We start from the raw sequence: 23,052 nt of genomic DNA on the forward strand, positions 1-23,052 counted from the left end.
CAAGCGGCCCGGTTTGGGCAGGTTTTTTCCTATGTTTCGTTTTTTCTTCTCGTCTAGGTCTGGGGTCTGGCATGGGTTCTTCGACATACAACAGCATGCATGGGTCTGAAAATTAGCATACACCTTTTCCTTTTTCATTGTAAACGCACTCACATATGTGTGCTGGAAGCGTTTCCTGATGGTTCTGATAAGTGCGTCTACAGGGATATAGGTGGGCGCCGAAGAACAACGAAGCAAAGCAAGTGCGGGGCGAGATTATAAAAAGACTCGGCCTTTGTATGTTTATAGCGGAAAATCACGGGTTCATGAAAATGCGTCTTAGAGACGACGGGAGACGATACCAATTCATGGGGTGAAACTTGTTAAGTATATGGAGCAGAGGAAGATAAAAAATGATGAATCTTAGAAAATAATTGCTGTTTGTCGTGATTGCTGCTACTGTCTATTTGGTATGAGGCTGCAGTGTACTCCTCTGTAAGTGTGCGAAGTAGACGTAGTCCTGGCAGTTTTGGCTGTCTTTTATTTGTCGACATGCATTATCTCCCTGTCTGGTTTCTTGGTATCTTGTTTGAATGTTACCCTACCCTTCCCAGAAGAGTCTTTCTAGGAAATTTGGACGATTCTATACAAGCTGAGTCTTGTAGTATAGACTTCGACTTACCAAACACTTCTGCCTCCAGTCTACAGCCAGCCCAGTACTACTACTCCTTGGCGGGCGCCAAGTTAGCCGACGCTGGAGACACTCTTCGAACGAACAGCGCACAGAATACTCAGTACCAAGGTATGGCCTTCTCCGTACAATGAGTGCAATGGGCGTTTTTGATAACCCAGGCGGCTTACCTCTGCCAATCCACCAGCGCGCCGCGCCCATGCCGGGAAGGAGCGCCACAAAGTTTCGTGTATTTTCACCTGAATTTTTAGATATCCTGCTTGCTGCAATGGTCCCCGTCGAATCAATGATATATCTGGCTTCGAGAGTTTATGGCTGGGATTGAGCTGACTGTGAAATTCCAACTTCCTCTCTTCCGGCAGCCTTATATCATATCATATCATACCGTGCCGTGCCGTGCCGTGAGTGGCTGGTGGTGCTGGTGGTGCTGTGGATACTAGTTGATTCTGGTGCTGAGGTACTTGGTGCTGGGTACTGGTGATGCTGTGGATGCGAACCTATCGCTGCACACCACCAGGCTGTTATTGGGCTTCCCCGTGGGCCTGCGCACCCATTACCGCCAATCGAAGAATACCGCAACGACATGCATCCCAAATGTATGCCCGCCCAAAACATGGAGACCAAATGTGTGCGTTTTGCTACGGAACTTGCGCTGGATGTGCTAAGTGCGCCCCCCTCGAGTTCTTCATTCGTAACTCCTATTATATAAACCTTCCTGCTTCGCCATTCTACGCGGCTACCAACTTCATCTTGCTCTCTCCTACTCATAGAGTGACATCTCTGACATCTATACGTATTACTCTACACGCATCAGTTGTCACTCCTTGAAGCCGGATATCCATCCGCGAAAATGCCAAACGACCTATGGACCATCATCTTTGGATCCATCCAAACAGCCATTGCAATTGTGGGTCTATGGCAGAGACGCGGGATCTTATATCGACTAGTAGTTCGTCCGGTTCACCCTGGTAAGGAAAAATTTCCTGGGTTTGACTGGCCTGGAGAATGGCTGACTGACCTGGAATGATGGGATAGGACAACAGCAGCCTACGGTAGCAACGGCCTAACGAACCAAGCCGGCGGTTGTTGATTGCTTCATATTGGGCGTTGTAAAAGGGAACGGGGATGGGGAGGGGGACTAGGACGGCTGACTACTTGTCATGGTGTTAATTGGAGCTATCTAGATGGGAGGCATCTCACGGCAAAGCGACAAGGTGCTTATGGTGTAGAATAGGGAGTGGTAGTGCTTGCTTCGGGGGAAACACAACTTTAACATCTTGTTTCCTTATCTATATGTCAAAAAAATTGTATTCTCTCCCATTTTTATGGGATAGGTTCAACATTATATCTTGCATGCCCCGTCAGTAAGAAGGTCATCATCTTTGTACAAAAGCCCTTTTGCCAGGAGATAAGAAAGGAGGATAAATGAGGGAAACTGTATCCCAAGATACTGACTGGGCTAATTATATAAGGCGAGAGGCTTCACATAATTGCATGTAAGTTATGCGGTAAGGCACTGGTCAACTAAGCCATATCTCAATTTCCATCACTACGCACAATTCAGCGATCTTGATAATAGAAAAAGCTCTTGGAGCGGATGATGTTTCAGGGAGTTCCATTCGCCAATCTCGGCATATATGTACTCCGTACAACATCGGGGAATGCAGTTATGTTCGAATGAAATCATCTGATACAAGGGTGTTGAAGCCACGAAATATCCATCTAAAAAAGGAAAGCAGATGACGATATTTCTATATCAGCTACTCAGTAGGTGCGTCGAGACACATACCCCGCGTCTACATAGATTCAGGTACTACTAGCCTTTCTTGGGAGCCCACAAAAACAACGATCAGTGACGAACGTAAAACACACAGAACAAAAATTCTCAAAGCTCATATCATTTATATCATTATCCGTTATAATAATACATAACTGCTAGCAGCTATACATAATAAATCTTCCAAAAATATTCTTTTTTGCCATCATATTGACTGGCAATAACGTATTATCCGCACGACAACAACCATGTCCGAAATAAACCGGTTCTGTAGCAGCGGGGAAATCAAGGAATAGACTCTTAGAGGGCTTTGCTTAGGTAAATAGAACCTGTAGCTCGAGCAAAACTTGTAAATGAGAATGCCGGGGTTTGTTATTTCCATAAGTGTCCTTGATATATATATCGGATGTTCATCCAACGTAAAAAATGGGGGGAAAGAGCAAGGACGCAATATAGTGTGCTACTAAAATTGCGGTCTTTGCTCTGACAACGTTTACATACTCTTTCTGACTTGTTTTCAAATTTAGCGCACTTAGCACCTATTGAGCTCATTAGAAGGCGGCATGTCGGAAAGTGTAAGAAGTAAGACTTACGAGGCATGAGCGCATGTTTATGCGTACATATGTATTAGGATAGCACACTTCTTACTCCATTCTGTACAGACGGGGGCGGCTGGGCCGGATAAAGGGGGTTGGTGCTAATCGCTAATCGCGAATAGTTAATCGTGCGGACTTAGCTCTCCTTCACGAATTGTTGCCGGTGATGACATGTCATCTTCACCATCCGATAGATCCGTATCTTGAGTTTCCCATGTGTCTGATCGGCCCATTGTAGTAGCTGAGGCAAATGTCGAAGCCCTGGAAGGAAGTCCCTCCATGCTACTTGAAGAGACTGAGAACTGTTTCCCATCGTAGACGATCCATGGTCCCAAATTGGCAATTCTACATGCCAGCCAAAGAATCCGCTCCTTTCTCTGCGCTGTCATTGAGGCTCGTTCGTGGTATTTTTCTTCTTCGTCGACTTTCTTCTCAAACCACTGAGCGGGGAAGTAGTTTTCAACCCACAAAAGGCCACGGACAGCGAAGTCTTCCGGGAACGGCCGAGGGTCGTCGCTCTGTTCTGGTATAGGAAACTCGGAGCTTTCGATACGACTTCGTGTTTGATAGGGGCCCAGTAATGTATTAAGCATCCTTACTAAGCTTTCCCAAGGGAAGTCGGCTTCGAGCAAACCCATTGCATCAGGAGAGTCCGCCATAAAGCGCATGAAAATCAGGATAACGTGGATAAACGGCAGAACGTTGGGATCTCCGACCCTGTTAAGAATGATTTCGGAGGTCGAGTTGCTGAGACGCTGAGCGTTCCTAAAGGAGATCACCGCGGGGGACTCTGCGATTTGAGAAACCTCAACTTCTTCTTCACTTGGCGAAATGGCTCTCATAACCGGGTTATCCTTTGCCGCAAAACCAAGCATAGCAACATAGTTCGCAATGGCGATATGAACCCCTTGCTCCATGAACTTCCGCGTAACTCTCCCGATATGCATGTCAAGAAGTCCGAGAAACTCCTTTACTGTTGGATCAAACAAGTGCATATCTCTATTTGTAAACAAAAGCCCATGAGATTTGACAAACGCAGTATCAAACGGAGGAAGTCGGTATGGCCCTTGCCCGTTGCCTGCGTTTAGGACGGGATCAAAGAGAGTCAAGACCGAGTCGCGGGCAGAGGCGAATGGATTAGCTACGCAAAGAGATTTTGAATAAAAAAATAACTGTTGCAGGGCATTTGGTCTCGCCAAAATTGCCAAATGGTGGTACAGGCGCCCTGTGGTTGGAGCTTTATCTGACGCTTTAGAGTACCAATGGCGAGCAACGCCAGTCCAGACTTCTCGATCGCGGATATCTTCGTCTTCAATTGCCATCCTATACCTACCAAGATCACCTAGGCATTCTATCCACGTATCCTCAAATGCCGGGACTGTCTCGTAGAGCAGCGCCATCATGGAATAGGCTAGGTAGATAAAGGCTAGCATATGGTCCAAAGAAGCAGGGAGTCGATGTCGTAGCAGCTCGAGGAATGAATGGATGCCATGGCGCCACATTCTAGCTGGCATGGCGTATTTAGATGCCAATCGCCGCAACGCCGGACTAGCAGAAGGATGTTGGGAGGCTAGGAAAAAATCGTGATGCTCATGTAGTAGAGTTCTGTGCAGAGCAATTAGAGCTTGCCATTGCTCATTGTTCAGTTTCGGCGGGTTGCCTGCATCAGCTTGAGCCAGGGCGGCCTGTTTGTTATCTACTTCGATACACTTTGCCTCAACCATGACCAAGCCAGCATAAATGCCTTTTACTTCCGCGACTAGTTGCTCTTGTGATATTGGTCTCGTTTCTGGCTGCAACATGATATTAAACCGCTCCCCTTCTGTGGGCGGGACTTGCGAGCCTTGTGTTGGTGCTCTGGCCAAGAGGGTTGAACTTGCTGGGCCATTCTCGGTGTGTTGGCCGGCTGTTATCCTCGAACTGGCAGTTTTGGAAGGCGATTGAAACGACTTTAGGGCTCTGTTAGGCTGCGAAACTGGAGCCCTTGATCTTTGAGGAGCAACTGTATCTGGCGTCCACAATTGCCTATTTTTGGCAGGGGGCCGAGGTTCGAACATGCCTTTTTGACCATGTAGGGGTTCCGAGCTATACGGACCCGGTGCTGAGGTAGGCCTTTCCTTTACTTCCTGACCTAGAGGCGGCGACCTAGATGCGTCGCGGAAGGGCGAGGCCGAGCCACCGCTGATGCCTTCTCCCACGGCAGCCCTCTTGCGGGGTTGTTCCGTCGCCTGGCCGTCATCGTCCTCCGAGAGGTCCTGCATGGTGACATCTTCACTTCCGCCGGGCGTTCGTATTTTGAGCTCCTTCAGATCCGCAAGGCTGGCCGCCTGCGCAGGCATCGGAGAAGACAAGGGTCGTTTCGAGTGTCCTGGCGGAGGGAGCCCAGATCGAGGGCCTTCTGGTTCGTTCAAGGTCTGCTTCCGCGGTTGCCAACCATCCTTCGGGGAGCTGGGACAGTGTCAGATTGGGGGGATGAGCAAATCGTTCAGCCTTGCCGGCTGGCTATGGGAGGACACAAGGCTGGGTGGCACATTGTCGAGCCTCGTAGCTAAGTAGGATGGGAGAGCGGCCATACCTTTTTTTAGCCGATTCGGCCTCCAACCTCGAGCGAAAGGCTCCCAGCTCGGGCTCGGCGCTGGGGATCTCGTCCTCATGGTCCCGGCGGGCATGCTCCCAGAGGTGTTCGGACGTGGTGAAAGCCTGCCGATTTCTGCAGAGGAAGCAGGCATATGAAGACGTCGTCGTCTTGTTAAGCCGCCTTTGATGCTGGACCCAGAGCTGATCAAGGCTTTTTGATTGTGCTTGCGGCTGTTGTGGTATCCGACTCATTTCTAGTGGATGGAGGGGCATTTGTCAGCGCAGGTCCTTTTTCCTTACGCGACTGGGAACTGAGGGCTTGACTTGGAGTGGGAATCCCGCTGCGAGGGGACTTGTCCTACGTACCAATTGTGTGGGTTGGGGGCGATGAAAGGGCGATCAAGGGCGATTTCCACGCATAATATCGACCGAACTTGATACTGCACTTGGATTTTGCAAGCGGGTTTGGCGTGGATTTGCGCCCACCTTGTTTGTTTTTCCGTACACGTGAACCGCGCAAGCAGCAATCAGGAATAACAGAAGACAGAGCAGGCAGGCCGGACTACAGAATCAACAGGATAGCGAGCGGACAACGGGGAGTATGTATATGGGGGCCGTCCTCCCGGGAATGAGCCGTGAGGCTCTGCTTCGCTGGTGCGCGTCAACACTGCACGCAAGGCAACCAGCCAGATGGCGAACTACATTTGGCGAACTATAAAACCCGAGGGTTGCTCCCCCCGCCCATCATCCAGACCAGAGGAATCAATCGTCTCCCACAGCCTAAGCCTCCAGCCTCCAGCACCTTACCTTGCCAACAAATACCACGCGCTTCGCAGGCCCAGGCTGCTGGCCGGCTCTTGCTGCTACTTCTTGACTTACTCGACTGGTCAGCCTCGAATAATCATGACTCGGATGCTGCGAACTTGTGCTGTGCCCTAACTGTAGGTACTGTACTGTACTGTACATGTATTGGCATTGGCATTGGCATTGGACCAGGCAGGCTTGAGTCGTGTTTCTAGGCGCCCCAGCCCAGGAAGGCTCACCGAAAAACCGCCCCCAAAAAACCCCCCCGCCAGCACTTGACAATCTCGATCTCTTATTATTCTGAGGTGCGCGCTCCTCCTCTTGACCGACGGGTATATTGGGCCACCATCACAACACCCGGCGCTGGGATATACGTACATGTACAGTACAAGGCCACTACGAAGTACACTGTGTACGCTGTGCAGTGTCGTACGCCCGCCCTATCTCAAAGGCCATCTACCAGTATCATCATCCCGTACCACTACAGCAACTCATCCACCATCACCATCGTTGCGCGTGGTCGCCAGAATGCCCGATTTGTGCACGACTGAGTGTCCAGCCTTGCCCCGAGACAGAGCCGAAGTTCAGTCACTTGACGCTTGAGGCCCAGCCAGTCCTCGTAGGGCATGGGGGATTATACGGCTGGGCTGCCAGGCTACCTACCTACCTACTTAGATGGATCCCGAGTGCCCGAGCTATTTTATGCTTCCCAGGCGGCATTCTTCCCAGCATGTTTCAAGGCCGTTTTCCTCGGACCTATCTTTCGCTGCTGTTGGATTCGGTTACTCGAGTATTCCCAATCGGTGAAGGTTTGCTTTGACGCTCAGGACGGACCGTTAATTTCAGCCTTCCTCAGCCCCCCTGGATGGCTTTCTTCGTCTGCTTTGGCGGAGGCTTCCTCGCCTGCTTACAGTTGCCTTGTCCACTGGGAATCCTACGAATTCCTCTCCAGTGCAAAACACATCACCTCGACACGACGAAGTAGGTGGTCGAGTGGAATCCTGCTGCTGCGCCCGATCGAGTCATCAGAGTCCAAGTTAGGCGACATAAACCTCATTTCCACTGATGAGAAACGCCCGTTTTGAACCCAAGCAGAAATTCCCGTCTTGGTACGAAGTAGAGAGATATGTAATTCAAACGGTATCGCTATCCACGACATGGCCTCCTGCCCGTCAGGGACCCGTATCCGAGAATGTTGAGGCAAAAAGGCATCTTGCGATGAGCCATTCCTTTTATTTATGACACAAGGCGTCACACATATCATCCACAACTCCTGCTCCCGGAATTGCATCCTTATTACATCCTTAGGTTAGTGACTCTAATCGTAACGGCAATAAATTACGATTATGCCATCGTGGATGGTCCTTTCGTGTCTACTCCCTGTGCCGTGGAATACTACCCAGCCAACACCAGATCCAACACAGAATATCACACATGATTTCCAGCGGATCGTGACAAATTCCGTACAACAAGATGAGTCTTACTTGACAGGCAACCAACAGGACTACAACATAACCTCCTCGGCAAAGGCCATAGAATCTGCCATGCATAGTTAATGCCACAGCAAGATTGGTATCGTATCGAGACGCTACCACACGTTGATATTCCAGGATAAACTAGACGCCCCCCTTGTTGGGTCGCCATTTTGAGTCATCCTGTTGAGCCCCTGAGATTCTCTCTAACATCGTGAGGGTTTGCTCTGACTTCCCGGTGGGTGCAGCCCTACAACTTCTACGCCCAGTCTCGCCAGAGGAATGGAAATATTAATCTCGGGGCGCCTTGCTGCTTCGTTGCGTCCCAAAGCTCCCCAAGTGGATGATGCCTATCTGGACCGCGGGAGGTTGCGTTTCCTCGTCGACGAACAGGAGCAACCAAGAAGGTACATATAACCTCCAATAATCTAACAAGGTGGGGTTCTTAGAACGGCTAATAAGTTTCAACCAGACCTAGTATACTCGGCACTGGAAATTCAGATGCCCCAATAGGAACCATCCCATGACCAAATACGTGGCTCCGCGTTCCACGTTTCAAAGCATCTTGCTAATCTATCCCTAGCCAATATTACGGAATAGACCTCTTTCTGATAAACTTATTTTGCATCGTGTTTTCCTTCCCAATTATGCGCTCAGCAAACGGTACTGTACACGTTGCAAGGCAACTGAGCAAACCCTACAAAACCATACGCAGCCAGCCTGAATCGATGTGTTTGCATCTTAAAACAAAGCCCATGACATTCATGGATGGCTGAATTGGCAACTGCCCATTCATATGTCGATAATCGAAATATCTTTGCCAAGACGACGTTTAGTCAACTCTGCTGGCTGCGATCCAAGTGGCTCGCATCTAAAGCTTTATTCCGCAGGGCGAAATATCCTTCCTTGATAGGTTATTGAATAACTTAGGTCCGGCGAATACAAGCGATGTAAGCATAACAGTCACCTCTGCCATGGAAGTGCAGGATGCTTCGCCCCGCTACGTACGTATTTTGCCCGTATTCCTACAGCTTACAGCTTACAATTGCCTCGCTGTACGCGCAATCTTGCATTTATCTATGCGTCGGGTATAAGCACCATTCTAGAGCGAACAGCCGCCTTTCAAGTCGAATAAGAAGAACGTCGTTGCCGGTATTCTTGCCGGTGCCCTTCGAGACCCCGCTCAAGACCCATTGTTTTCTCATTGCTCTGCTGCCTAACAACTGATATTTTCTTGGAAGGCAAATAATCATTAATCATCGACACATGCAATCAGGAGAGAGTGCCCTAATATCATGTGTTGTTGATACCCGCTCTCCCCGGCCAATCCGCCGGGGAACTACCTAGGCCGGGTGCTGCCGGAGACCGAAAAAAACGGGAGACAAACGGGAGATAAACGGGAACAATCACGCCAAAATTTCCCTGCTCAATGTCTAGTTAGCGGTATCAATAGCGGCCGCCTCGTTTTAGTTAATAATTGCTATGCCTTTTCGACTTAGAAAATTCGAATTATATGTTGTACTTTGTACTCCCGTACCTGCTCTATACTTTATTTGGTGGCGGTGCGTACAAATAAATAAGCGAGAGCCGCCACCCATTTATTTGCCCCTCAACCCCTGAGTCCACTATATGGTTGGCTCTCCCTTCCATGCAGCTACCATCTTTATCGCCACAATTGTTGACGCTCTCGTCCCAAACCTTTGGTGTGGCTGTTGATCATCTGCTGAATTATGACTCGTAAAGCTACACAAAGTGTGGCGGTTGTGGCTTATTGGCTCACGTATTAATCGCCATAACTTGGCTGAGCTGGCTCTATTCGCCGCCGTGAGCTTTGGGATTCAATTTGATCAATTTGATGATCGCTCGCGTCAGCGGCTCAGATCCCTTTCTTGCTCCCGTCGCGTGTCTTATTGCCTCAACACGCACTCCACCCAGTCATAGTTCATATAGGGCAATCTAATATTCTACCGCGAGGCTCCAGCCGATCCATCGGCCAGTCCAGCTCCCACGAACATACCAAAGTTAACCGTGATCTCGTATATCGGGAAAGAGCGGTATACTTTCCGCTATAAGATTGGCCACACCTAGGCAGCGGTCACCACCTCGTCGCCAGACATCGGCCCTTCCTCGACAAAAGCAAAGAAGGCGATGGTGGACAACGAGGACCTCTGGGCGAGGAGGATCAAGGCAAACAAGCTAAGACCTTTGCCTGGAGGCTGGAACATGGCATAGAACGAGGCGTCTGCGATGCTATAGCCTCAATCCCCCTTTTCCTATCCATCGATATTTGGAAAACTCGGTGAACCTTATTTGGGAGGATCTCAAGCAGTGAAAGGGCCTATGGGCGGCCCGGGCTTTTGCATACCCGAGCCGGCAGCCGGAGGCTGTACGTCCGTATGGATGGTTTCTTACAGGGACACGGAGCCGGTATGCAGGGAATTGAATCATTGGGCGGTGAGGTTACTGATGCTGCCCGACAGGTCTCGGGTTTTAGGTTGTCGCCCACTTATTGAGACGGAATACCGGGACAGTGTGGACGGCAGTGAGATCTAGATCTTGTTTGCCAACTTCTCACCTCCCTCCAAACATCCCAAACAGTCACAGATAATCAGGCTCGACAGCACACGCGGTAAATTGATATCGTATCCTACAGCTTGGGGTGAAATGGTAACCCTATTGATGCCAGTGTTTCAGCCTTCCATTTTGCCTCCTTGCCTTTTAATTGCCTCCTCTTGTTGACTTTCTCATTTGTTGGAAATATCAGGGCGCTTTTGTGAGGGTTGCGTTGACGTGGTTTACAAAGGACGCCCGAGGAGGCTGCGAGACGTGGTTTTGGAGATGTGGTGCCATGTGCTTCGTACGGCATCAATACTTAATCTTGCTGCCCAGATATCTGACTGATATCCATTTCTACTTGATCTTGGTTGGACGAGCTTTCGAAATGGTTGTTCGAAGGTCCAATGGGGCAGGTTTTGGTGCATGGCTTGCAGAATCAGAAAATGCTGTCTGTAATGCATTCCAAAATCTGACCTAGTTTCCTGGAGAAAAACGTCATATCGGTGGTCGAATTTGATTTGTTTGGGATTAGAGTGTGGATGTGATAGGAAACCCGTTTTCAGACCATATCTATTGAAGGCGTTACTGCGTTGGATGAGGTTTGATATTGTTGATAGCCCTACAAGTAGACGTTTACTAATGTATTACATGCAGATAAACTACTGCATAGTGAGGACCTATTTTCTGTCCGCAATAGTGGGCTTCTCGCGCCGCATAAAGTATTAAAGAGACCTTGTTGTATACACCATGCACATACAGAGAACACTACATGTAATACCGAAGATGATACTGACGACAGCCCTAGACCTCATAGGTGGTTGGAGGGCATCCGGTGAACCAAAACACCAAGGCTGAATGTTCTGGCGAATAGTAGAAGTGTCACACAGCCCTACTTCCCACACGAAACACGATAAAGCGTACCATCGAGAATTTGTTTCAGTTCCCGTTGGTAAGGGGATAGTCATTGATATATGGTTGCCTTGTATAAAATTGATATTGAGAATTTGAGATGAACTTTTGGTACAGAAGAAGTTATACCGAGTGCAGATCATTGATCGACGCCCTGTATTTGGAAAATGCATTTAGAAAAGAGCGGCAATGTCCGAAACCAACCGTATGATTGGGACCTGATCGTCACTACCTCATTCAACTTAGTTTCCACCCCGCACAATCTGCGTTCCAGAGTCTAGGCTGATCTGAAGACTGAAGTAAGTATTCGGGACTGTAGCAAATGACCACTCAGTTTCCGCCTCGCCTTCATGCGGCTGACGCGGCGTATGGCCGATACCCAACGTTTTCAAGCCTAACATTATCCATCTCTTCCAAAAGTGCAATTTCCAAAATAGGCCCATATCACAATTCTCCAAGGTTCATTGCATTTTACGGGTTTGTGACTATTTATCGTGAAGTAGAACGACTGCAGAGTGATAGTGATATTGTTTGCCTTGACGGCAATGGCGCTTCCGCTTCGGATGTGTGTGAGTAAAATATATCGTAAGGCTTCGAGCAGGCTGCAGTGATATAGACATATGGTTGGATGGAAGAAACGGGTGGTGTGAATGACTGGAGGAGATGTCCCTATCGGGAGCGGATGAAGATGTGATATGCTGCAGAGAGGCAGTGTGCAAGGGGAAGACCAGGCATGAGTAGTACAAAATAAAGTTTTCGGGTATTCTCGCTTCCATTCTCGGGACCTGCTGCATGCAAGGTGGAATGTTGAAACGTTTTCCTACGCGGCATGGGACTCATTGATTTGCATCTTTCGTGCGGGGGGTTTTGATTAGACTCGGTGACCAGGGTCACAGGCACGGCGACGCCACATAAGGCACTTTGCAGGAGCAAAACGCTGGAGTCGGGATGTTGTTTTAGGAAGGGGAAATCAATTGGAGCAGTGTCTTCAGGAAACACAAACACGGATGCGGGTGGCCTACGGAGAAAGCGTCCTATCGTTAGTATTCCAATACAATGGGAAAGGTCTTGGTACTTGTTGTGTAAATTTTAAGTGGAGTTTTATTCTTTTTATACGTAAATGGTGCTTCATGATTACAGAAAACAAAGTAGAGTCAAAAGCAGGTGGCTTAGTTTACTGACAGAAAGTATAATACAGTCAGTCATCTGTGTAAATCAAAATATCAGGCGTAAGCACATAATTCAAGTACATCCCGCCAAAACCTGTTAGTTCAGCAGGTAAAACAGAAGAAGTTAAACAGTTTTGTAAGATGAGTTAAATTTAGAGGCTCCAAGTGGTTTTTTTATATCTGTACGACTTAGAAAGCTTGGCTGTTAATACGACCTATATATTTAAATGACAAAATTCAGTATAGTTATGATATTCAGTCTCACCGAATCATCGAATGTCGCCCAGATATGCCTATTAAATTTTCTCTCAGACAGTTGCTAACAATTGCACTAGATCCCACCGGCACCAGAGGGATATTAAGAATATTTTGGTTTTATTGTGAGGATTCGGATGCTGCAGTATAATAGTCAAATATGCGTTGTGCCTGAATATCCATCCGTGGCGCTCGGCATCAGGCTACGTCATGCCAACCCAGGGTAATACAGGTACAGGTACTCCGTGCAATGAGGGGAAACCAGTTCAACACAACGCATGTCTCAATGCACCTTGCTGAACGTGATATATTTTGTGCTACCCAGGTTCAACTAGGTAAACTGTAAACCAATGAAATAAACCAGGTATCAGAAGCATATCGTATTCGAAGTCACACAAACGGGACACTATCCCGCAAGGCAAAATTCTTAGCGCACAGGTACCTAGGTAAGTATGCAAGTAATTGATTAGGGTATGCTGTGTACCACGACTTTGTCACTCGTGAAGTCAACTTTCGCATCTGATTCGACATGTGAAAGCTCATGTTAGTGCCCGAAATACCATCACTGATGCTTAGAATGTGCACCACACTCTACATGCAACTATAGACGCGACTGCATCTGGTGCGAATTTTGGCAGGCAGTTTCTCATTTTCCCAGGAGATGCAATTTGTGATCCAATTTGTGGTATATTGGATGCGTGGGCAGTATGGCGGCTCTGACGACGTCAAGTAAGAGTGGATTGGCGGCCTTGTCACTGAAAGCAACCTCAAGTTCTTTCTTCAGTTGAAAATAGTTCAAGCAATTACCGTCTTCCAATCTATAAACCAGAACCTCCGTGATCAGTATTTATATTGAAATGAAAATGAAAATGAAATATCATCCAGCTAATTTTGGAACTGGTCTATAGCGCATATCTCGCAGCACTTTGCTAACCTGCGATTTCCTCGTATGATGGATGGACGCCTACGAAGTTAGGCAGTTATACATATAACTTCTAACGTATTTAAATAAGAAAATAATATAGTTGAAATAAATATGAAAGATATATAGCTTCTCCAATTACTAGTTGCCAAAGCCATTCAAGAATCAAGTGGTTTTCAGTGTTATACTTCTCCACCCTCCACCCTCCATGGAACAAGAATTGGGCTCCCAATAAAAAACCCGATGGTTGAAGGTAACAAGCCACTTCGAAATTCTTCCCAACATATCGCCAGAGTTATTGAAAGTGGGGGCGGAAACGATTGTAGACAATGGGGGTCCTTTCCAATACTTTAGTCCTGAGGAAAATAGGAACACCCCAACATGGCATCAAGGTCTATCATTTAGTTCTTCTACCGGACTAACTTTCTGAATGCATATGAACAATGCACTCAAACATGGTCAAAGGTCAACGTATGGTTTCGACGCGGTATCTATGCGGCGCAGATAGAAAAAGTTGAGGCGTATACACTAAACTTGATGATTTGTTTCCAGGGATCAACCTCTTATAAATCCGAGATCGGATGAGGGTTTAAGGCAGATCATTTCTAGCACATACTCTCGTGCATTGTGTCCGAAGACACACGTCGTTGCCTCACGCTAACAAAGCATGGAATTTATTGATTATAGGTATTTTACGTGGTACACCGCCTATTCTCGATCATAGCGGGGATATAGGTTTTCTCCGTGGCCGGATTTGGGAGCCCGAATACGGAGATTGAGCGTTCCTAGACTTAAAACGGCATCTTTGGTTTTGTCCTTATTTACCCTTGAACCGGGCACACGTACCACGGTTTGACAATGGAAGGTAATTTACTAATTAACAGGAAGGGCTTTATCCGTGATTGCCTTGTGGAATAAGGCAACCAAACTTTCAAGTATCTGCTCGTTTTAGGAAAGATGGATTTAAATAATGGTAGCAGCTCGAAATTGTAGGTTGTACAGAGTAGCACTGCACAAGTCCCGGTCTTGTAACCCGGCGGCTAAGTTTCAGCCTTGACATTTAAATCGACATGAAGTAGGCCCTCTGGGCATCGGCTGTAGGGGGGGATTTGCCTTCGTTTGGACCTCGTTTCTAATTCGGCTGCCTTGCCCTGTGCCATTTCGACGATGTAAGGCGGCCGTCTCACAGCTGACGGCAACTCAGCCGCTCCAAATCTGGTATTTACTTCGTCCCTGAGGATACCTACCTGCTTCTCCCACAGTGCGGGGTTGGAGGGGTGGAAGTTGCAAGTTGCAGCCGGCCCAATTGCAAGTTGGAACTGGCTGATGTGAGATGCGCCCACACATTGGACAGCCTTATGCTCGAGTAAAGGGCGTCGAAAGCGATCAATATTCCATTCCTATCCAATGATGTTAAATTACGACGTATTTGAAATGTTGGGAGCAAGCCACTTGGGCATTTTCACCACGAACCCACTATCCACATGTTCACGCATGCGCTGTTGCGAAGCCAAAGAATGTTCCTTTTCTGGTCTGGCCCCGTCAATGGGGAGAGGCAATAAATGAGGCGATAGTGCTTCGTAGTAGTGCAGCTTTCGCAGAGCAGACCCGCAGAACGAGGCTGCGGAACTCAGACCCAAGACCAGTCACCGAGAAGCCATGGATTGGGCTTTTCCCACCGCCGTCCAAACAGAAGGCAGGCTTCGCGGACAAAGCATTCCCTTGCGGCCTTCTGGAAGGCGCAATATCGGCTGCGGCATGATTTGGCTGCGTCCGCGGTTACCGCGCCGCAATTTGGTCTTTTCGCGCGTCATTAATGTCATTATTGTCGAATCTCCCTCCAGCGATCATCGGTCGCCTCAAAGCCCCAACGTTTGCCTAGGTTGGCTTTCACGCGTTCACGCTAGAAGCACGTTTTCAGTGGCTTGGCGTCACTCGCGTCTACTCAGGCACAAGAATATATGGGGATGGGGATGGGGATGGCCTCGGATTTTATAATTGCTATTTGTCCTAAACCCGGGCCCTCGGCGGCCCGGCTTCATAAGCTCGCTCACAACTCTTCACGCATTCAGATGACAATGCGCCGCTGCACAATACCAGTGTTACGTTTTACTGCTCTTGCTTGCACTGACGATCGGTGGTGAGGTGGGAGAAGTTTTGGTTGGATCACCAGGGGGAGGTCTGGTGATACAACACATCAGAGAGTACCTTATACAACTACACAGCGTGGGATGCTGAGCGATCGTCATCGAATAATGAAAAAGTAACCACGGCGATGACATTGCATCGATCCAATCCCCCACTTCTTGCGATTGGAGCTTGCAGCCTCTCACAACAGCTATCGGGCGAGCGAAACGCCGATATTCGGTTGCGTACTCGTATGTGCTCTCCCGGAGATGACCATATTCATAAGGCTGTGGACTTCTCACGATGTGCTCTTATAATATACCTAGCTACGATGCAGTAAGGCTGACCTAGCATATGTTGCCCACCGAGGGCTGAACTAGTCAGCCAATTCCTTTCAATTTACTGGAGAGTAGGCGTATGGCTTTTAGTTGCCTTGGTCTTAGGTGCCCGAAAGGCAAATGTCTAGTTGCCTACAACTCATACATTTTTGAGATTCTGTGGGCAAGGCAATACGAATTATATGCGCGCATGATATCTATTTTACGCCGAGACCTTCCGAATAGGTGGGATGTGCAGCCGTCTAGAGTCATCTGCGTTTCCATCGTCTGGGTAATGGATGGAGTCGTTTTTGGTGTGGGTGCGGATAAGATGTTGAGGCAGAAGAATGTACGGCTATCTACGGGCGTAAGTTGATTAATTTGTGATCCGGAGCCTCATTTCCAAAGGGTTGTGTCGGTCACTTATTCTTCCCTTACATCATCCAAATTTGAAATGGTAAGAGGGGTATCCTCACTTAATACCAAGACATCACGTCGGTCAGTTGACCCTCCCCAATGCAATTGCAAATGATATGCATATCTCACTTCACATGTTTTTGAAGCACGTGTTTCCGAGTTATGAATGCTCTGTTTATTATTTTCAATGCAATCAATGCAAATTCAATCTCCAATAGTTGATGATCTTTCGGCCGATAACTAGCGTTGGAATTGTTGAGAATAAGAACATGCATTTGAACTATATATACTGAAATACAAGGCTCTAGGCCGTCGATATACTTGGGAGACCGTCATGATTGGAAAAAAGCGATGCATCAAGTTTGTTGCTCCCACTTCAAGAGAGTGGATCATAAATCCTATCATTTATCAACGCTCTATGATATAAGTTGGTGCAGCAAAAGATATCGAGTGGCCTTTCAATGATTGGTTCCGCGGCTTATGTTGAGCTGCACAATAGTAGCCCGTTGGTGGTATTGGACCGCAGAAAATATCTTAATGGTTATGAGCCTTATAATCATATAATGCTGGGAGTAAGCCATCGTACAAGTCCTGAGCATATGCGTTGGTATACTACTATTATGCTCTAATCATTGCCCTGATCTAAGCTGTTGCAAATTATCTTGCTTGAGATATATTGATAAATCTTGAGTTGGTCTTCGGTTTTAATAACACAGTTGAGGAATGTGGTTGCAAAAACAAGAGTGCTATGCGCACCTGACTGAACAGCAGAATGTCGAGATGGATAGTGGAGGGTCTAGATATTCAGAACCCAAGTACCCCTCCTTGATGGATAGATTGGGGATTTCAGACAGTGATCTCGAGGTGATTTCCCAATCTACTTACGTGGACTCAAAACCGTTCGTTTGCTCAATAGAGTTTTGCCATTTATTTTTCCTATTTCCACAAGATAGTAGCACCAAAGTACCAACAAGTTGCAACCTTTATCTCGCCCTTTATCTCGCTACGTAGGGCTATTATACTTATTGATATTATACTGCTACGAGGTGAAGAAGAGGAAGAGTTGTTCTGAAGTTTACCATGTTTGTTGCCCTTGCAAATCGATATGGTAGTGCATCTTTCACCTTTAAAGGCAACTAAAGCTACCTTGCGAGAGATCTTGATTTTGACTTGTTCACATAGTTGAGTGGGTTCCTCCGGGCCCATGCGGGTCTGTTTTCATAATCAAATATTCTTAATTGCAAGGGCGTTTTGAGTGTTGATACTCTTAGGGTATTTAGTTTGTTAGATTCATATGTTAATTTATTGAGCTGCTACTAAAACGTAGCGCCCCCGATATAATATCATGGATTTGAATAGCCCCAAGCGCTTAGACTTTATGCCCTGTTACTTCTTTTGAGTATAATACCGTTTACTTCCCTCTCCATAAATCCAGAGATAGCTAATCAATTCAAGTCTAAGTGTCTACTATCAAGCACTTCCATACTAATTGTTTCTGGGTGGTGACTAGTTATCTGGAACTTGTGGGGGAAGCCCAATTTTGTTGTTGGGGCTTGGGATATTGTTAATGGGTCGCATTCAGTTGCACTGATGAGGTTGAACCTATAAAAGCCTTGCAAGGTTTGTTATTCGAATGTTGGATTTCAGGCAATGTCCATGTAGCCGATGTGATTTGGCTCTAAAAAGTCTACCCAGGCCAACGGCGGTACCAGCATGTATTCATGCCTCCGTACTTCAGAGGTTAAACTCCTTAAAATTGAGGGACAGGAGTATCAATCAGATGGCACTGGGTAGTGGTAGAGGAGGAAAAGTAGAACTGCTGGGTGCTCGTTGAGTCTCTTGCCAAAAAGTGGCCTATACGTAATAGAAGGAATCATCCCATCGAGGGAATGGAGCTGGTTTTGTCTCCGTTAATACGCTTCGAATTACCCTGGCTGTCAAGTATTGCTTACCTGGGGGATTCGTCTACGGCTGCGAACATGAAGGAAAGAGTTATCACTGGCAGCAAGAAAGCCACGTTTCGGCCCAACGGAGGCTAATCAATTTCAAGAAGGCAACACTAATATCAGCGGAAATTCTTAATTCATATAGTAGCAAAGAGAGGCTAGAGGCTGTAGGTTGATTCATGGAGGCGCAGGCCAACAACTTTTGGCCATGCGCCTTCATTTTGGGGGTCAACGGCACCCCGCAACGAAGACTTCGGTATAAGAGAGGACTCTGGGGCATCTAGTCCATAGGCGATTCCACAGTTTCGCTGCAATATTTGCATCCCAGCCAGCCCTTATCACCACTACTAGGGAAATCACATATATAGAACCACTCGGCCCAAACTAAGAATATTTTGTTATCCGCTATTGGAGTCCAATGCTTAGGATTAAAGCCACCAGCAAATTTGGTTCATGGCAATGGCGAGATGAGTATCGACGAGGAGCCGAAAGTGGAAGGGTCTCGACTATAGCAACTGGCAAATTGCCTTACATGCGCTACTTTAGCTCTTTCATCCATTGTATCATGCGGGAGGCGTTTGCTGTGGTTTGTTTTGGCGGTTACAGATTCCTACGCGGTGTCAAAACGTGCCATGAAAACGAGGGAAATCATATTTAACAGGTTAACAAAACACCTTGATACTGTCACTGATGCAGCTAGCAACCAACAACAAAAAGGCTCGGAAGTTTTCGCTTCTTTTCTTGGAGTATCGGTGGTCCACTCAGACTGGCAGCGGGTATATCCGCAGCATTCAAGGGATAGGCACGCCACAGCGATAACCACTCAATATCCACCATGTTTGGGCGTCCAACAGGAATCGTGCAGCCCGTTGACACTTCGCTTACCTGCCATTTTAAGGGTCTAAAGAAGCGGTGGGTAGTAGAGCATGTTTACGACACGGGAGAAGTTTGCATGTTGATGGGATTGATTGCATGAGAACAGGGGCAAGGAAACTCAGAGCGGAGCCTTCCAGTCACGTGGATGGCTTGCAATTGGTCCCGAGTCTTCAAGCGATGGATTTCACAACGACGTTTCTCAATGACAAACCCGGAGCAATACCAGATAGATACATACTGGTATGTGGCGTTTACCCAATCATGAAAGTCAACCCACGGTCAAGTTCTTGGAACAATGCAATGCACCTTGTCCGCCGGGCCGTGCCGGCATACAATTGTATCATCGCAACATTGCTAAGTACCTAAGTACCTGTGCAATTTGAGCTCAACCGGCCAGTGATGTGCGAAGGAACCGCTATAGTCTCCAGAACGTGAATAAGAGACTACAATCTGGAATCAGCACTGTTCGGGAGATGTGTCTTTTTCGAGGGTCATGCCCCGCCGGCTGTGACCTTACCATGGTTACACCGCAAGCCTGGGGTTTCTTCAACGGCGCACCTTGTGTATATGATTCGTTCAAAACGAACTTCCTCAATGGTACTAAGGGGGTATACGTAAAATGCATTTCCTATAACGTGGGCCAGTTTCCTAGTGGAACGGTTTTCTTGAAATTCCCGTTGGGTAGAGATGCTTGGATTCGAATGCTGTGGTTCTCGCCGCTCTTCCTTCAGCCGTTCGGAGGATTTCTCTGATTTATAGCATTGGGCTGCGTTATACAACTACGATTAGTGAATTAGATAGAGTGGGAGAAGCATGCACTAACCCGAATGACAATCACGAGCCCCAACTAATCGAACTGCCCTTCCGCCCATTGGATCAACTTAAGAGAGTGCTATCCACACATTCACCTTACCATTATCGTATATCTCCGCCTAAACTGCCGGGTCAAGTTTAAGCTACCATCCAACTTCATACGACCCGTCTCTACGCTAGAATGTCTTTCGTTTTTGTCCTACAGCAAAGTTGGCTTACTACGGCGGTGGTAGCTGCTCTGCTGTACGTTGCCGCCGCTTCCGTATATCGAGTATATTTCAGCCCACTGGCCAAATTCCCGGGACCGAAGCTCGCCGCTGCAACACTTTGGTATGAAGCATATTACGATGTTGTCAAACGGGGCCAGTATGCATTCAGGATCAAGGAATTGCATCGGATGTATGGTCGGTAAAACTGATTTCTCGTACACCTAGTCTCGCTCACACTTTAGCTAGGTCCAATTGTCCGTATCAATCCGCATGAGCTTCATATCGATGACCCGGATTACTATGAAGAACTGTACTCTCGGACCTCCCCAAGAGACAAATATAAATACTATACGGATCAATTTGGCATCCCGAATTCCTCGTTTAGCACCATAAACCATCGTTTGCATAGACTGCGACGTCAACCTCTGAATCCATTCTTCTCAAAACAGAGTATCCAACACTTAGAACCCATCATCTCTGGAATGGTTGAGAAGCTTTGCAGTCGAATTCAAGATTTGAAGAAGTCGGGTCAGCCAGTGTTGATACGGCCGGTTTACCAGTGCTTGACCACGGATGTGGTGACTCTTTATGCACTTAACGAATGCTGGAACTATCCTGACAGGCCGGCCTTCTCGTCTGAATGGTGCGCTACTGTTAAAGCAACGGGAGACATGGGCAATTTCATGAAGCAGGCTCCTTGGCTTTATCCGATATTATTAGCATTACCAGATGCTGTAATCTCAACCATATTCCTTGGCATGTTGTTGCTGCTAAACTGGCGGAGGGTAAGTTATTGATCCCATCCTATAATACTTACTAAACGTATCAGAGTATGATGCGCCACATCCAAAACATCATCGACTAGATTGACAAGCCTTCTGAGATCAATGAAGATGGATTGGCCCGCACGATCTTCCATTCGCTTTTGAAAAGCGATATACCGCCTGAGGAGAAGAACTTGGATAGATTGACGCAAGAGGGACAGCTCATCGTTGGAGCAGGGGCAGATACGACCGCCAATGTTTTGACCGTTACAACCTTCCATCTGCTTAATAACCCCGACATTCCATTGAAGCTGCGCGAAGAGCTTGAAAATGCAACACCCGATCCGTATGAGCCCTTAAAATTAGCAACTGCTGAGCCACTACCATACCTGGTAAATATATACCGTCCCTATGGAAGATGAAGCAGCAGCTAACTTTGCCAAGTCAGCAGTAATAAATGAAGGCTTAAGGTAGATAGATATGCCCCTTCTACGTCCGCTCATAAGGTTACGAGGAGTATATACCTAACATTTCTGCAGACTTTCCTATGGCCTCTCCACACGCTTGCAACGTGTAGCTCCTTCTGAGGAATTGCACTATGGTCAATGGACCATTCCTGCTGGCGTAGGTCCCTCCCCTCCTTTGAATCTTCCCTCCAATAATCTATGAATCCTTGATTAACTCAGGCAACAGACACCTGTTGGCATGACCTCGGTCTTGATGCACCACAACGAGACCATCTTTCCCAACTCCTATGCGTTCGCCCCCGAGCGTTGGTTAGATCAAGCCAACGGCGGGCATGCACTTGAACGCTATCTTGTCTCCTCGAAGGGAAGTAGGCAGTGCATTGGCATCAAGTAAGAATATCCTTCCTAAATTGCTTCAGCTAGTGTACTTGTCTCTTGGTCCCGATCTTACTTTGCATATCACCTATTCGGCTGTACTAATAATATCCGCCTTGTAGTCTCGCCAAATCAGAGTTGTACCTCACACTCGCGTCTGTCTTCTGCCGATACAGCCTCGAGCTCTTCGACACCGACCGGGACAGGGATGTGGACTTGAAGCACGGCAACTTCTTGCCACAGCCTAGCTGTGGGAGTAAAGGTGTAAGAGTTATTTTTAAGTAACTTGCAGCGCAAGGTGTACATTAAGTTTCGAAGGGGGTGGCTTATCCTATTAGTGCCTCAATGGGCAACGTGGAAGAAGGCACCAAGGGAGCAACCACCACTGATCGGTTGCATGGTTGCTTTCAACAGAATAACGTATCTTCTTGGGTCTTATTAGATGATGCAAAGGAAGACATGATCGTTGAGTAGTTAGCTATATATCCGTGGAATAAATTGCCTGCCAAACGGGGGCTGAGTATGCAGAGCTGATATGGAATGCGCGACGGTAACATAACAAAGTGAGATACCAAAGACTGATGGGAGGCTGATAAACATGCGAATCTAACTTGTATAGGCCGTATAAGGCTAGTCACATGCCTGTCACCTTCCCTCCTCCCTATCCTATATATATCAAAATAGGCGATTTTGGTATTAAGGAAGACAACAGGCGGCCACTTGGCTAAGTGGTTCAGGTCAAATTGTCTTCTGGAGAGGATCGGTCGGGAAAACAAAACGATAAAATACAAAAAACAACAAAATTCGCCAAGAGATGTAGGCATTCAACACCGGGCCGAACTCTTTTGCTTCCGGGATATAAAGAAAATTTATTTAAATTTTTTACCTCTTTTTCTTGTCGCGTTTTTGCGACGGATGCTGAGATGCTTGTTGGATCTCGGGTATCGCGATGTGGGGATTTGGGGAGTTGGCGAGGGAGTCTACGAAGTACTCTTTCTGCCTTTCTTGCTCCCCTTTTTACTTTGCTCCCCGCC

The 23,052-nt window shown here is 47.4% G+C and overlaps 2 protein-coding genes across 2 annotated transcripts; one reads left to right on the forward strand and one right to left on the reverse strand.

The window, feature by feature from the left end:
• Positions 1 to 3,165: 3,165 nt before the first annotated feature.
• BP5553_01570 (TPR-like protein) lies at positions 3,166 to 5,872 on the reverse strand (the record flags this gene model as incomplete). Its single annotated transcript, XM_032010193.1, has 2 exons — positions 3,166 to 5,491; positions 5,619 to 5,872. The coding sequence occupies 2 exons, from the start codon at positions 5,870 to 5,872 to the stop codon at positions 3,166 to 3,168; spliced, it is 2,580 nt and encodes an 859-aa protein (XP_031874247.1).
• Positions 5,873 to 20,384: 14,512 nt separating this feature from the next.
• BP5553_01571 (Cytochrome P450) lies at positions 20,385 to 22,492 on the forward strand (the record flags this gene model as incomplete). The annotated part of the gene is made up of 8 exons (XM_032010194.1): positions 20,385 to 20,607; positions 20,659 to 21,197; positions 21,278 to 21,568; positions 21,621 to 21,646; positions 21,716 to 21,800; positions 21,870 to 22,033; positions 22,141 to 22,282; positions 22,337 to 22,492. 8 exons carry the CDS (start codon positions 20,385 to 20,387, stop codon positions 22,490 to 22,492), a joined length of 1,626 nt encoding a protein of 541 aa, XP_031874248.1.
• Between the last annotated feature and the right edge of the window lie 560 nt (positions 22,493 to 23,052).

Source organism: Venustampulla echinocandica (genome assembly GCF_003357145.1).
Source record: "Venustampulla echinocandica strain BP 5553 chromosome Unknown scaffold_0, whole genome shotgun sequence".
NCBI lineage: Eukaryota > Fungi > Ascomycota > Leotiomycetes > Helotiales > Pleuroascaceae > Venustampulla > Venustampulla echinocandica.